The sequence below is a fragment of the Peromyscus californicus genome, unplaced genomic scaffold, assembly GCF_007827085.1.
Source record: "Peromyscus californicus insignis strain IS unplaced genomic scaffold, ASM782708v3 Scaffold_10__1_contigs__length_136768540, whole genome shotgun sequence".
NCBI classification, from domain to species: domain Eukaryota; kingdom Metazoa; phylum Chordata; class Mammalia; order Rodentia; family Cricetidae; genus Peromyscus; species Peromyscus californicus.
The window spans coordinates 102,071,960-102,085,890 of NW_026294391.1; the positions used below are offsets into that span (position 1 = coordinate 102,071,960).

Below are 13,931 nucleotides of genomic sequence, written 5' to 3' on the forward strand. Positions count from 1 at the left end.
GTGTGTATGTTATTTACAAATGAAGAAATACGCATATTAAGACTATGTCTCCCATACGTTTTCCTAGGAGGACCACTTTGCAAGTGAATGAGTGCTATTGGCCATAAAAAGTGGAGGTGGCAGTATCCTCAGACTCCAGGCAAGATCAGGTGGCCTCTATCACATATAGGAAAACAGACACTGAAAACAGGCACTTAGCTAAAATTGATGCTGCTAGAAAGGACCATCTCATAAACCAGAAAACCAAAGCCCTAGACAATAAAATGACATGATTAGGATCTCAGTCCCGGTTAGGGGAGACACTGGGACTCTTCTCAGTCAGTCCTGTTTTTTCTAAGGAGACTTACCTCTCCATGCAGTTACAAAGAAAGAGGGGGAATCTCAGCAAACACTAGAAACTCAACCAGAACTGAAAACCATTACAATAGAGTCCTGAACTCTGTAGCCAGCAAGCTCCAGAGACTGACCTATGCTCTCTGTACTTACAATAACTCCGGGGTAGTAACCTCCCACAGTCACGTTCTGGGTCCTGGTAGTTGCAGCGAGGCCCACCGTGAGAATCAACACGGACACAATAAGCAAAGTCACAGTGACATAGATGGAGTTCCGCTTCCTCCTATTGAAGGCTCCTGTAAGAACAGAGACATTGAAACTGCTCATTTCATCTGGGAAAAGAAGAGAAAATTTACTATAAGCTTTTTCTTTCCTCTCCCTATTGGTAACTGGGGATATCTCTAGGGAGTGGAATTACAGGGAAAGAATGGAGCTTTCTGTTTTGCAGTCCGCAGGTGCCACTTTCCTAATAAAAATATGTTGCTTCCTTGAAAATAAACAACAGGAGAAAACTTACCAGTTACATAACAGCAAAACAATTTTGTGTTTTTGACATTCTATAAAAGATGTGTCATATCCACTTAGTGGAGGGTTTTTTAGGGCAGATTATAAAAGCATATGATGAATGAGAAGTGTTTTATGAGGGTATTAAATGAAAATATTTTAAAAGCCGGTAGGTAACCAAGAATGTTTTTTCTTAGAAGCTAGAGATATGAAATTTAATTTTTAGTGTAAATATCAGAACTGAGCCAGGTACTGGCATTTTATTTTTCATTTATTTCTGACATTTGCTGCCTCATGCATAAACTTAAAAATGGTGTGTTGGCCAGATTTGCCACATAACAAATGTGCTTAATAAAGTAAATGTTTGAAGGCTATTAGTCCACAAAGATTTGTATCAGGGAGGCAGATCAGAAGGATTATAACTTACACACATTTATGCTTATGTGAGGATGGCAAAAATATAAATGCTCCTTCCTACTCAGGGCTTATCAGACATGATAGCACCAACCATTATTTTTTTCCAAACCAAGCTTATTAAGTCAGCTAGAAAAATGGTATCTAGGCCCCACTTTTCAATTTTAAATGTTTTAAGGAACCAAGCACTGCCTTATACTATGCAGGCATTTCTCTGGCACAAGGAAGGGGTCCTCAACAGGAAATACCATGGGAGAACTAACCACCTAGGAGTTCTCAGAAAAAAAAATAACCAAATGCTCAACACTATTAGGATCCAGTTCTCTTGAAGCCATAAGGAAGATAGGGATACAAGAAGCAGCAGATAGCTGTATGACCCATGCTTTAAATATCATGAATGGCCCCTAAAGAGAACCTTTGGTTCTGCTTGTTCATAAGACTGAGCATTCTGAGAAGCCTCACTGCACTCTCTGCAAGTTATAGAGCAGAGAAGCTGCCCAGACTGCACTACTGGGAGTCGAGGGAAGGAGGGAGGGTAGAAGGAGGGGTGAAAACCAGTCCAGAGAGCCCCCGGAGACTTGATATTGAGAGCTCATGCGGAGCAGGGGTTAGGGCTGTTCTCACAGCCTCCTGAAGCTATCTTTCCATATAGAAGAACACTGTCAAAAATGCCACCCTGGGTTTCCCAGCGTTATCTCTGCTGAAGGCTCTGAGGGAGACAGGAGAGGCTGGCGGTCTCCCCTGACGTCATCCTTGAAACTAAGGGATGTGACTCATCAGGTACAAGTCTAATACAATACTATTCTAAGACTGTTTTACATCAAAATGTAAAGGCGGTTCGAGCTGGCCAGGCCCTGTCATCCACTAAAGCTCCGGTCTCAGAGGCAAGGGGAGTTGTAAAGAAGTGTGCTCTGCAGGGAAATAAGAAGCCAGCCCCCATGCAGGAAAACAGAAAGGTCCCTAGACACTTGTGACATCAGGGTCCTTTGCGGTAGCTATCAGGGATGCAAAGGACAACCTGATTGTGGCTAAACTAATGAACAGAGGCTGGCAATTTGGACTGCCAAGGTCTGGGAAGAGACTAGTAGAGGGGTAGGGTTGGAATGGACAGGATTTATTTCTTTCATCTATCTGCAGGTTCCTTATCCTTCTTGTTGACTTCAGAGCACCCAAAGGAGCCTGTAAACCAGGGTTCCTAATTTTATTTCATGATACATACTTGGTGAGTCTCTCAGGGTTCCAGTTTGGGGCTCTAACATAAATTTACCAGTACAGCCTCCCATTCTTATCTTGCTCTCCTGTTTGTCATGCACCTGGGAACTCTAGCCTTTCTCTGCCCTAGAATAAAGCAAGAGCATCTTACACAGAGACTGTGTAACCTTAGAGACTAAATTGGAGGAGTATGTATGGCTGCGTGATCTTACTAATTTGTTGTCTCGCTGACCTGCTCATTCTTACCAAGTGACCTTTAATCTTATCCACAGCCCTGGAGTCTCCTTCGCAATTCACTCTAACTCTTAAAAGCACAGGAGCCAGGTCAGAAAAGTGACTCAGCAAGCCACATGGTGTCATTTGAAAATCCTTTTTTCCCTTTGCTTTAGAATCTGAAATGAAATTCCGTCTGTTGAAAAACCCAAACATCCTACCACCCTACCTGGGGCTTGTCTCCGGATAAGATTGGTTTTGGGCACTAGATTGACTAGCTATTCTCTGCTCTGCCAGTCACTTTTTATTTATATTATAAAGACCTTAACTACATAAAATCAAATCATTTTAATTGCACTTGGAGAAGTGACTATTTTGGAGGTTTTTGTTTGTTTGTTTTGGGGGGGTTGTTTGGTTTTGCTTTTTGCTTTTTCAAGGCATGGTTTCTCTGTGAAACTGTCCTGGCTGTCCTGCAACTCGCTCTGCCGACCAAGCTGGCCTTGAACTCACAGAGATCCGCCTGCCTCTGCCTCCCAAGTGCTGAGATTAAAGGCATGCGCCACCACCGCCTGGCTGAGAAGTGACTACTTTAAAGAACTTCTGGGTAAATTTTTCTTAAGTGAAGAGACCCTCCCCCCAATTTACCTGTGGTTTCAATTTGACTTAATAAAGTCCATTTCTACTTGGAGCAAGACATACCTTAAGGTACTCAGAAGTTGTGGCCAGGGATCCTAAAAGGCAGATAATTGTATGTACATATGTCATTTGCCTGCTTGTTCATTTTAGAAGGCAAGAGAACCCCGTTCTTACTAGGGTACAATTTGAGGCTGGCCTTAGATAATTCTGTGAATACAGGACCACCTTATTCAGGTTTTGTTTAACAAATTAACATATAAAGCCAGGCAGTGGTGATGCAGGCCTTTAATTCCAGCACTCAAACGGCAGAGGCGGGTGGATCTCTGTGAGTTCAAGGCCAGCCTGATTTACAAAGTGGGTTCCACGACAGCCAGGGATACACAGAGAAACCCTGTCTTGAAAAACAAAAAACAAAACAAAGCAAAAATCAACATACAAAAAAACTCAGACACCATGAGCTACTTTAAAATAGCCTCAAGGGCTAGAGAACAGAGCCTTTTGCTGAGTGTCAGATACACAGTAAATAAGTAGCTAATAGTTACTGAATAAACAAGTGATGACATCTCAGAATTGTTTCCCTTCTAGCGAAAACATCTGTGGGGGGAGTTGTGCAAAGAAATTTGGTCGTGTTCATAGAATTAACTTTTTGAAATTGGGTACACTTTTTGGCTCCCCAGAATTGAAAGCTTTATGGCTAACTAGTGTCAAAATCCTAAGATCCTCACCACCATAACTACTTGGTACCTAGTATATTCCTATTTAAACAACTATTGCAACCAATAGCCGTGAGAGTCCCAAACCTCCTTATTGGCATTTCCTACTCCCCCAGCAGTCTCCCTGCAGAGCTGCTGCAGCCCTCCCTCCCTCTCTGCGGTGCCCCACCTCCAGCCCGGATACCGGAGGACCAGGATATAGCTCGAGAGGCATCCAATTATTTGCTGGCTTCATCCTTCCAGATAGGATCAGCTTCTCCTTCCTCTGGTCCCTCTAATCAAAGCCCCCCCCCCCCATCTGTATTTGCATCTGAATCCCTCTCTTCATTTGAAGCAAGCTCAAAACTTCCTCCACCATGAAATTTATCTTAATCAAGCTCCCCCTACTCCAATCACCCATTAGCTCAGTTTCTAATGTCCTAGAGGGTTTACTCAGTAAGTATATGAATTGTGACAGCAGGTTTCTTCTACAACTCATATGATGTCCACCAGTTCCAGGGCTGTGTCTCTGACAGGAGCCGAGCAGTGAGCTACTATAAGATAGGATGCTGCCTCTGCACACTTGTGCTTGACCTTGTGTATATTTCTTGATAGCCCCCTCCGAAAAGAGGCCATGTAATCTTTATTGGGATGTAGCAAAGATGCTCCGTATCCTGCTCTGTATGCTGCCATGTTGGTGACAGGGTAATTCTTGGGCTTGAATGTTTGAGTGGATTAGGATTTGCTTACCTGAGTCAGCTTTGCCGCAGAGTGGGTCTCAGAAGTCCCAGACTTGAGCATCCCTGGAAACAGGTGGCTGCCCACACAAGAGCCTTAATGCTCTGCCAGTCTCCCAAACACTTACCTAAAGGCGCTGAAATCTACTACCTTCACCTCTTTAGTAAATTATTCAAGACATGGAGATATCAAAGATGGCTCCGCAAGTTACAAATGTGTTGTTGAGGGTGGAGAGAATGCCCTGATGTAGTAGAGGTGCACTAGCGCCTGAGGGCGCTGTTGCCAAAGTGGAGGAGGGGTTTGCTGGGAGATGATGGAGAGGCGCAGCAGTTAAATTACTGTCTTCATAATTCCCAAGTGCCTGCTTCCTTTAGAGCCTTGGCCTAACAGCTGATCCCAAAGCAACCAGCAAAGTAGTGCAAGCACCTTGGTGCAGAGGTGTGTGTGTGTGTGTGTGTGTGTGTGTGTGTGTGTGTGTGTGTGTGTGTGTGTGTGTAGTGTGGGGTGCGTGTTATATTTTATTTATTTGTTTGTTTGTTTATATATTGGCTGCAGCTGTGTCTGCAAAAGGAATCCCCTCAGAAATGCTGCCCTTTGAGGCAGAAACACAAACCCACCACTTCTCCTCCTCCCGTTGGCACAAGAAGGTGGCTTTGCCAGAGCTTAGTTAAGTGAGAGTACCCTAGATGCTGATTCAGGCCTGGGCTGTGGGATCAATGCCAGGGAACTCCGAGGAGAATCCCTGTCCAAACTGTGGGAGCCTAGAGTTATCACTCTACTCAAGAATTTTCTAGTGACTTCGGCCTGTGGATTTTTACCAAAACGCCATTCATGACGATGGTTCCTTGTCTATGTGAGATCTATGATTCCCTTCCCTGCAGTGGCGAACCTGAGCTTGGCAAGCCCACTTCTTGTTGCGCAGACCTTTAAAGAAATGCAAGACAGGCTGGGTGCCCCGAGAATAAAAAAGAGAATTCTCTTCATCTTGTTCTGAAACCCCCCAGAGCAGTGTCAAGTAGCAAGTCTTTGAGCCCTGGGCCTCCAGTCTGCTCAGTCCCTGCAGCCACACGACTATGTGTGGGGGGAGGGCGGGGGGGGGATTGGTTTGCAGGTGGTTGTTGCACGCAGTTAGAATGGGTTCTGCGGAACCCTCGCCCTCTTGCGTCCAGCTCTCTTTCGCGCTGTAGCTTGATGTCTGGGAGCCTGGGCTATGTTAGCGCCACAGCTGGCCAAAGCAAGGAGTGCGTTTAGTGTTCCGTGCCTGTGTATGCGTGGGGTGGCATGGGAGGCGGGGGTACTGGAGAGTCTGGTACCGCTAGGCTCTGTATTTGGACCCCAGTCCTTGGCCTCATTTTGTACCCGGTTCCAAATAACTACGACCTTAAAAATGAAAAGCACAGGGCTTATACTAAGTATGCCAAAACACTGGAAATGAGAATATTTCCACCATCCAGGTGATAACACTTTCAGGGGCCCATTCCTTGAACGAAATTTGTTGCGACTGAGTCTTTTGCAGGCAGCAGAGAGCTCACACTGGGCTCAATCTTCTCCCAGCCCCTCCCCTGTGGATGTTCCAGCAAATTCATCGGAGAAGATCTGAGAAGAACTAAATGGCAGAAATTCGGGACAGAGGAGTTTTGCAGGATATGAAGTGTGATAGAAAAGGTGAATTGAATTTTGTTGAATTGTATCCAAGGCAAATTTTAAGATTAGGTGGAATACCCTCCCGCTTTCCCAGGCTTCAAATTAATCTCTCTCAACGAAATCACAGGGCTTGGGAAGAAGGTGTCTAACAGCTAAAGGAAACTGTTTCTGTTTTTGTTTTTTTAATTCGTTTGTAGTAACCGAAAAGCACCCTCGAGGAGCCACCAAGTTGGTGCAAGACGGTAGCAATCCCCTAGTTTTTAGAAAGGTGTTGAAAGGTGCCCCTCCCCCTTCATTCTGCTGAAGAGGAAAAGCGGGACTTCAGAAGATGCGCGGGCTTGCGCTGGATCTTCTTTTCTTGTGCTCTTACCCCCCCCCCCCCACACACACACACACACTCGCACACATTCTGTGTATTTGGAGCAGAAGAAGAATCAAATTCAAGGACTGTTGATCTTTCTGCTGCGTATGTCAGGGCTGGGCTGTCTTGAGTGATTCTACAGGAATTCCCATCCCGCCAGCATCCCCTTTTTTCTTCCCCCACCCCCATTCCCTGGGGTTGCACCCCCACCCCCGTCTGCGAAGTGTAAATCAGCCCCCCCACCACTGCAGGTCTGAATTTGAGGATAGCACCTAGAGAGCTGAGAGGGGGGGTGAAAACCCTGCTTCTTCTAATTATCATTGGTCGTGATCTTAGAAGTGATGAGGACTTTGCAAAGAAGGAGAATTGAATTGAAAGCGAAGTCGCAGGTTGAAGGAAGTGTTTTGATGCCCAAACAGCTGGGATTTACCACTGGCTGCAAGTCTGTACACACACACGCACACATATACGCACACACTCACACTCCGGGCTAGGTAGGGCTACTCCGACCCTAGCTTGGCGCTCCAGTCTCCGCGCGTCACCCTTATCACAGCTGGGCCGCTCCCTTGGGGCTCTGGTCCGCCTCCCAGACACTCGAGTTTGTGGACCCCCATCCCGGTTGCCCTCTCTCTGGTTCTGTGGCAGCCAGGAGCTGGCTGTCCGGAGGACAACGCACTTACCCCTTGCTGCCGCCGCCCGCCCGGAGGACAGGACTAGCGGCTAGACTTACCCATGGAATCGGGCAGGGACATGTCGCTGGACCGTTGCTGAGTCAGGGACTGATGCATGGTGAAAGCTATCCAATTGCCCCGGTCCCCGAATCTGCTTCAAGAGCCCCTGGCTCAGAGCGCCCCTCGGAGCATCCTACTCCGTCGCTGCCTCTCGGTCTTTCTGAGCGCTGAGAGAGACTGACTGCCTCGGGTTGAGAGCTGCAGCCCAAGTGCTGCCTCCCCCTCCCTTCCCCTCCTCTCCCTCCCTCCTCTTCTGCCTCCCTCTGCTCCGGGAGGCAGCAGCATTGGCGTCCTTGTAGCACCGTGCGCTTGCGCAAGACCCCCCCCCCTCGGCCTCCCCATCCTAGTTATCCACCTCCCCGCCTCCCAAGCCAGACAGGGAGACGGTTTCGCCCCTTGGGGCCAAAGCTACGCAGAGAAAAAAGAAGGCTTCAGCCTGGGGCCAACTGGCCTCTGTAGTTTAAAGAGAGGGTCTTGGGCAATAAACCTTTTACAAGATTTATAATTGGGGAGGGGGACAGAGTCAGAGGTTCAGAGCTAGAAAACACTCACAGGGACACAGACAGACAGACAGACAGACACACACACACACACACACACACACACACACACACACACACACTTATGCAGGTCTGATCTTACAGCTTCCAGAATGACATAATGGAGCTGGAGATGATCCAAAGAAGGGCCACTCTATAATCAAAAGGATGGTGATGGTTGGGGGGGGCAGAATGCCTTATGAAGATAGATTAAACAAATTCCTACTCTTTAGTCTAGAATGATGAAGGCTGGGAAGGGATGTGACCAGAGTGTATAAAATTATGCAGTTAGAGACAGAGAACACAGCCTTATTCATCACAACTGAGAATTCTAGAACCAACAGCCCCCTAAGAGCTAGAAGGAGGTTCTGCTAAAGAAAACATGACACTATGTCAGTATTCAAGTTTGCATTTTTGTTCAAGACAATTTTATATCCAGGTAGGCTTTTTAGACCATAGTAGCCATGCAAGGGAGAAAGAGGAATTATTAGTAACCCCATTTTATAGATGAAGAAACTGAATATAAGTTGAAAAATCTGTGACTTTGCAACTACTAAGCAACAGAGTTGTGATTCACACCTGGATCTCCAGTCAAGTGCTTTTGCTATGAAAGCGTGTCCAGATCCCTGCTCCCACAACTCAATCCAAGTTAAGTATAAAATTCTCCGGATAGTCTGGGAGATGGGTCAATGTGTAAAGTGTCTGCTCTGCAAGCCTGAAGACTGAGTCCCATGCCCCAGAACCCAAGTTAAAAGTCAGGTGCAGCAGCACTTGTTTGGAAACCCAGCATTGGAGAGGCAGAGCCTGGAGAAGCCCAGGGGTCGCTGACTAGTCCCAGGTCCAGTGAGAAATCCTGTCTCAAAACATATGATGCATAGAGTGATTAAGGAAGACTCTGGACAAACATTGTTTCCTTACCCAGGAAATGGAACCAAAGGTTCTTGCCCTTTCTCACCTTCCAAAGGAAGAAAAGATTCTTCCTGAAGGTTAAAAAGGAAGGCTTTTGTAAAGAACTTGGGCGCCCCAGGGGCCAGGTTGAATGCTGTGTCAAGTATTATTAGCAGTCCTACACTACAGACATGGTTTAAAGATCTGTGGCATATGTCCTAGATAGAGACAAGATGGCCACTCTTGTAAAGATGTGTGTCTTAATCAAGCTCGGCGTGTGGGTCATTCTCCAAACGCTCCATGAAGGCGGAAAGAAAACTTGTGTTTATACTGTAGCAATGATTGCCTTTCAGCCCTATTTGCTTAGCTCTTCCTTCTACCACTCCGACTATCTCATATTTAATGCGAAGAACTCCTGCAACCAGCACTGGTTTCTCAGGAGTGCTTCATAATTAGCTTATTTTGCTTCGGTGAAAGTAGCCTTGAGGAAAAGAGATTTTTATACAGTCCAGAAGACTATTCACCGCCACCTTCTTTAGCAATGTGTGGCTCCCCTATAGCAACCATACAGCCAGAGAGCCTGAAAAAATGCCAAACACAAGCTTGTTACTGTAGCATGCTGCCTTAAGTGGACTCAAGAAAGTTTTTTTCATTTTAGAAAGAAATGCTTCCGAGATCAGACGAGATCGGGCGCGTTCAGGTTGGTATGGCTGTTTGAAACCTGGGGCCTATGCAGGACTGTTTGGCTCGGCCTGGGAGGAGGGGACTAGACCTACCTGGACTGAGTCTACCAGGTTGACCTCAGTCTGTGGGGAAGGCTTTGCCCTGGAGGAGATGGGAATGGGGGGGGGGGGGGGTTGGGGGGAAGGTGAGGGGGACGGGAGGGGGGGAGAACAAGGGAATCCGTGGCTGATATGTAGAACTGAATTGTATTGCAAAATAAATTAATAAAAAAAAATAACAAAAAAAAAGAAAGAAATGCACCTACCCATCAAGTGAGACAGAGAGCATATGGTATTGGACCTTTATAAAAAGAGCCACAAATCAGTAAGGAACGCTTAATGAGGGGAGGGCAAAGCTTTGCCTTCTGCAGTATCTGTATTCCTGAGTCTTGTGTGAAAACTGAACATAATTTCTAAAAGAACTAGAGAAGCCAGCTGTTTAAAGGGCTTGCGTTCTGTATATGTCTTCCATACTATCTCTTGGTAGCAGGGGAGCGGTATGGAACATGGAACACAGCACTCAGTCAAGTTAAAAATGACTTCGAGACCACTAGCAGAGATCGCAGCAGTGGCCGTGACAGGGCATGGAGTAGTAGCAGTCTCCTCCCCAAAAATGATGTACTTGTTTGGATCTGGGAAAAGGAGAGGGGCTAGAATGATAACTAGTGAGTAGGGGGACACCGTGGGGGCCTTACTTCAGGTATATACATTTCTTTCTCATCAAAATAAAGTTTATCTGAATTCAGAATGAGCTGGACAATTAAAAGCAAAGGACAATTTTTCAAGAAATTCATCCCAATTTTTTTCCTTTCAAAACATGTGCAGATTTTATGTATAAATAGACTCATAAATTTTACCAATAGACAAACCATCCAGATGAAGGAACAGGTATTTCATGCAAATGGAGGCTACTGTAAAACTGCTTGGTTAGTTTCTGATTAAAAAAAGAAATTATTATAGTGGCTTAAAATAAATCCTTTTCATTGCAAGCTTAATCAAGCATACAGTGCTGCCCTAGGTTGCAAACTATTTTACGGCATCAGGAAACTTTGCCAATGAAGCTGCAGCCTAATTCTCTCTATCTTCTTGAAGCCAATAATGAAGACTCTTCCCAGAAGTCTTCAGACTAGAAAAATGCCAGATGGTGCTCTGTCTCTAACACATTCACCCTGGGAATACTCAAAACAATCACCTCCTTATTTTGATGATCAATTTGACTTAGTTAAATTAATGTAGTACGTTCCAAACTCCAAATTTGGGACTGTGGACCAGAAGGATCATATCTACACACACACACACACACACACACACACACACACACACACACACACACACATTATGTATGTATATTTAAAATGGATGGTCACACACATATTCATATCATAATCATACATACACACATGCCTATATGTATGGGCATCTAAACTATTATCTCTATACACTGGTTATTACCACTTACTTCTCAACTTTCAGACTTTTGTTGACCAAAGATACAGAGGAGCTTCAGAGAAATGGAGCACCTCAGAGTCCACACATTCCTAATTGAGTTTAGGCATTGTATCTACCAGACTACTTTAGGCCAATGACTAGTACTCAGTGTCTACACCACAAGATGAGTCTTTATTCAAGAGAACCATAGTTGGTTTCATTTCAACCATGAAACTTGAGTGGTTCTCATGGTCAGCTGGTCATTTTCTTTGGGTACCAGGAAAACAACTATAGCACCAGGGGACAAGAGGGGTACTGTTTTTGTCTCTTCTTTGTTGTTGCTTTCCATTTTATAATGAGCTTTGATTATCAAACACTGTTTTCTAACAGCATTAAGCAATTTATCATAATGTGATATTTAAGTGGATGGGCATCATTTACTTACCACTCTACTGTTATCAGACATTTTAGAGGTTTCCAGTTTTCAAACTTCTAAGTAGCATAATGAACTAAATCTTGCTTTGTCCTTTTAGTAGAAGCTATAATACTACAGTGGAGTTATTAAATCAAAAGTTCCAAAATGCATACCCCCATACATAAAGTGCACATGCTGATACAGTTACACACACATACACACTAACATGGATGCGCTTTCTCAGTTATCCTCCAAAAGTTACCAGTACTCTAATATTTATCATCAAGCCCAAATACTATTTTGTTTATTTTTGTAATGTAGTTTAATTACAATATTTCTCCCTTCCCTTTCCTCCCTCTAATCCCTCTTGTATACCCCACCCCATCTCTTCTTCAAATTCATGGTTTCTCTTTCCATCAATTGTTATTGCATGCACGTATGTATTTGTATATACATATATATTCGTAAATATAACCTGTCAATCCCATATGTTACTTGTATGTATGTTTTCCAAGCTGACCATTTAGCACCAGACAACCAATTGGTATGCTCTTCTCTGGGGAGGATCACCTCTTCTGCTCCAAGCTTTCCTCAGTTGCCTGTAGTTCTTTGTGTAGAACTGAGGACTCCTGAATCCCAAATACCTTTAGGTACATATTGTCAGATTTTCCTCCAAAACAGTGATAGCAAAGCATATGAAAGTGTCTGAGTTCACCATACCATTTGGGTTTGCCATAGGAAAGGAGATACTTAGCTGAAAATCCACCAAGATAGAGTCATAAATATACAGTCAAGAAGCTAAATTGGGGTTCCACTGAGCAAAACACACCCAGTAGGCACCACAGATGAAGAATACAGATGCTGAAGTCTGTCCCAGGAATCAGACAGCATACAGCCCACAAATATCTTAGAATCCTCCAACTACTCACATGTTTCCATCATTGTATTCTTTTTTTTTTTTTTTTAATGTTTTGAGTGTTTTGCTCAAGTGTATGTCTGTGAGTGCCTGGTGCCCAAAGAAGCCAGAAAAGGATGTCAGATTCCCTGGGACTGGAGATACAGACAGTTAGGAGCCACCATGTGGGTGCTGGGAATTGAACCCAGGTCCTCTTGTTTGTAGTGGGTAGCTGTTCCAGCTTTGACCTTGAAGCACTGCCCCTACACAGTCAGTAACTGCCACACGTGCCTATGACATGCCCCTGGGGCATGGCTGAGACAGGAGCCCTTAAGACCTGGGATCCATATGTGCTGGCCCTCTTGGCTCCTCATGTTCCTGGATGCTGGATCACAGACCAAGTCAGCGTTCTCCAGAAAACCACACTGGACTGCACCTCACCTCTCCTGGATCCTATAACCGACCCTCTTACTGGTTGTGAGTTACACCGAAATAAACCTCTTTTAACTACCAGATAAACTACGTGGAGTTGCCTTGTTAAATCCCCACTTTACTTGTTATATTCTCTGTTGCTCTCCTTTGCACATACCTAGTCTTTATATGTAGCTTTCAGTTTTTCTACACTAATTACTCAGCTGTACCTGCTATGGAACTGGCATTTAAATACTTGTTGAATATAACACTTTGTAGTTATGATTTTTCTGCTTATTAAAATAAACGGAGACATTGTAAAACTTTCCTTACCTGCTTAGTTACACAGAGCAGCAGATTCCCAGCTCCCCACAGTTCTGATTACAATAAAAATCAGAGTCTACAGGTTGGTTTTCATTTTTCCAGAATTTTTCTGTGAGTATTTTTACTTTTGAACTAACAAAACAGTAAATCTTTTATTAATCATTGTGATATGTTTAACAGTTCACAAATGCTTCACATGGAAGTCCATCTTCAACTAACGAAACCTCCTCCGACTTTATGATACATATTGACTTGTTACAGGCAGGGAGTGGAAATTCCATCTCCGTTCTTATCACTAATGTGTGGTGAAGAGCATCAGGGGAGTTCTATGAAAGTTAAGAAAACAAAATCACTGTTATTTCAAATGACTCTTTTTGCCAACATTAGGCGAACATCACAATGATACAAGGATACATGCTTCTACTGAATTCTTGTAGGAGTGTTCTGAAGAATGAGCAATCTGTTTCCTACTACAGGAAGGAGATAGTTGCTCTATAAGGTCAAAGAATGTGTTTTCCCACAGAATTTCACGTCTCCCTAATGGGAAGGCCCAAAAGTGCAACAGAGAACAATGAGGCCTGAAACAATGGGTACACTGAAGACGGTGTGATATTAAAAGAGCTAGACAAGGCTTGAGTTTTAGAATAAATGCAATAGACTCTAATACTAACAATAATGTCAAAATCAGAGGGAGGTCAGTCAAGGAGTAAATTTAATTAAAGTATTTTGTAGAGTAAATATTCATTAAAGAAAAACAACCATACTGAAAAATTTCCCATGCTTATTACTCTTTCATCAAGAAAAGGGGGAAGATGATGAAGGGGGCAGCTT

The 13,931-nt window shown here is 44.3% G+C and overlaps 1 protein-coding gene across 2 annotated transcripts in view; it reads right to left on the bottom strand.

Annotated features, from left to right (window-relative positions):
• The window catches only part of Tmem255a (transmembrane protein 255A), a 52,303-nt gene extending 44,609 nt beyond the window's left edge, over nucleotides 1-7,694 (bottom strand). For both annotated transcript variants that reach the window (XM_052738251.1, XM_052738249.1), the window contains exons 1-2: nucleotides 7,478-7,694; nucleotides 487-629 (exon numbers count right to left, since the gene is read on the bottom strand). In XM_052738251.1, coding sequence (XP_052594211.1) covers nucleotides 487-629; nucleotides 7,478-7,535 — 201 coding nt within the window. In that variant the 5' untranslated portion in view covers nucleotides 7,536-7,694. The remainder of the gene's footprint in view (nucleotides 1-486; nucleotides 630-7,477) is intronic.
• Between the last annotated feature and the right edge of the window lie 6,237 nt (nucleotides 7,695-13,931).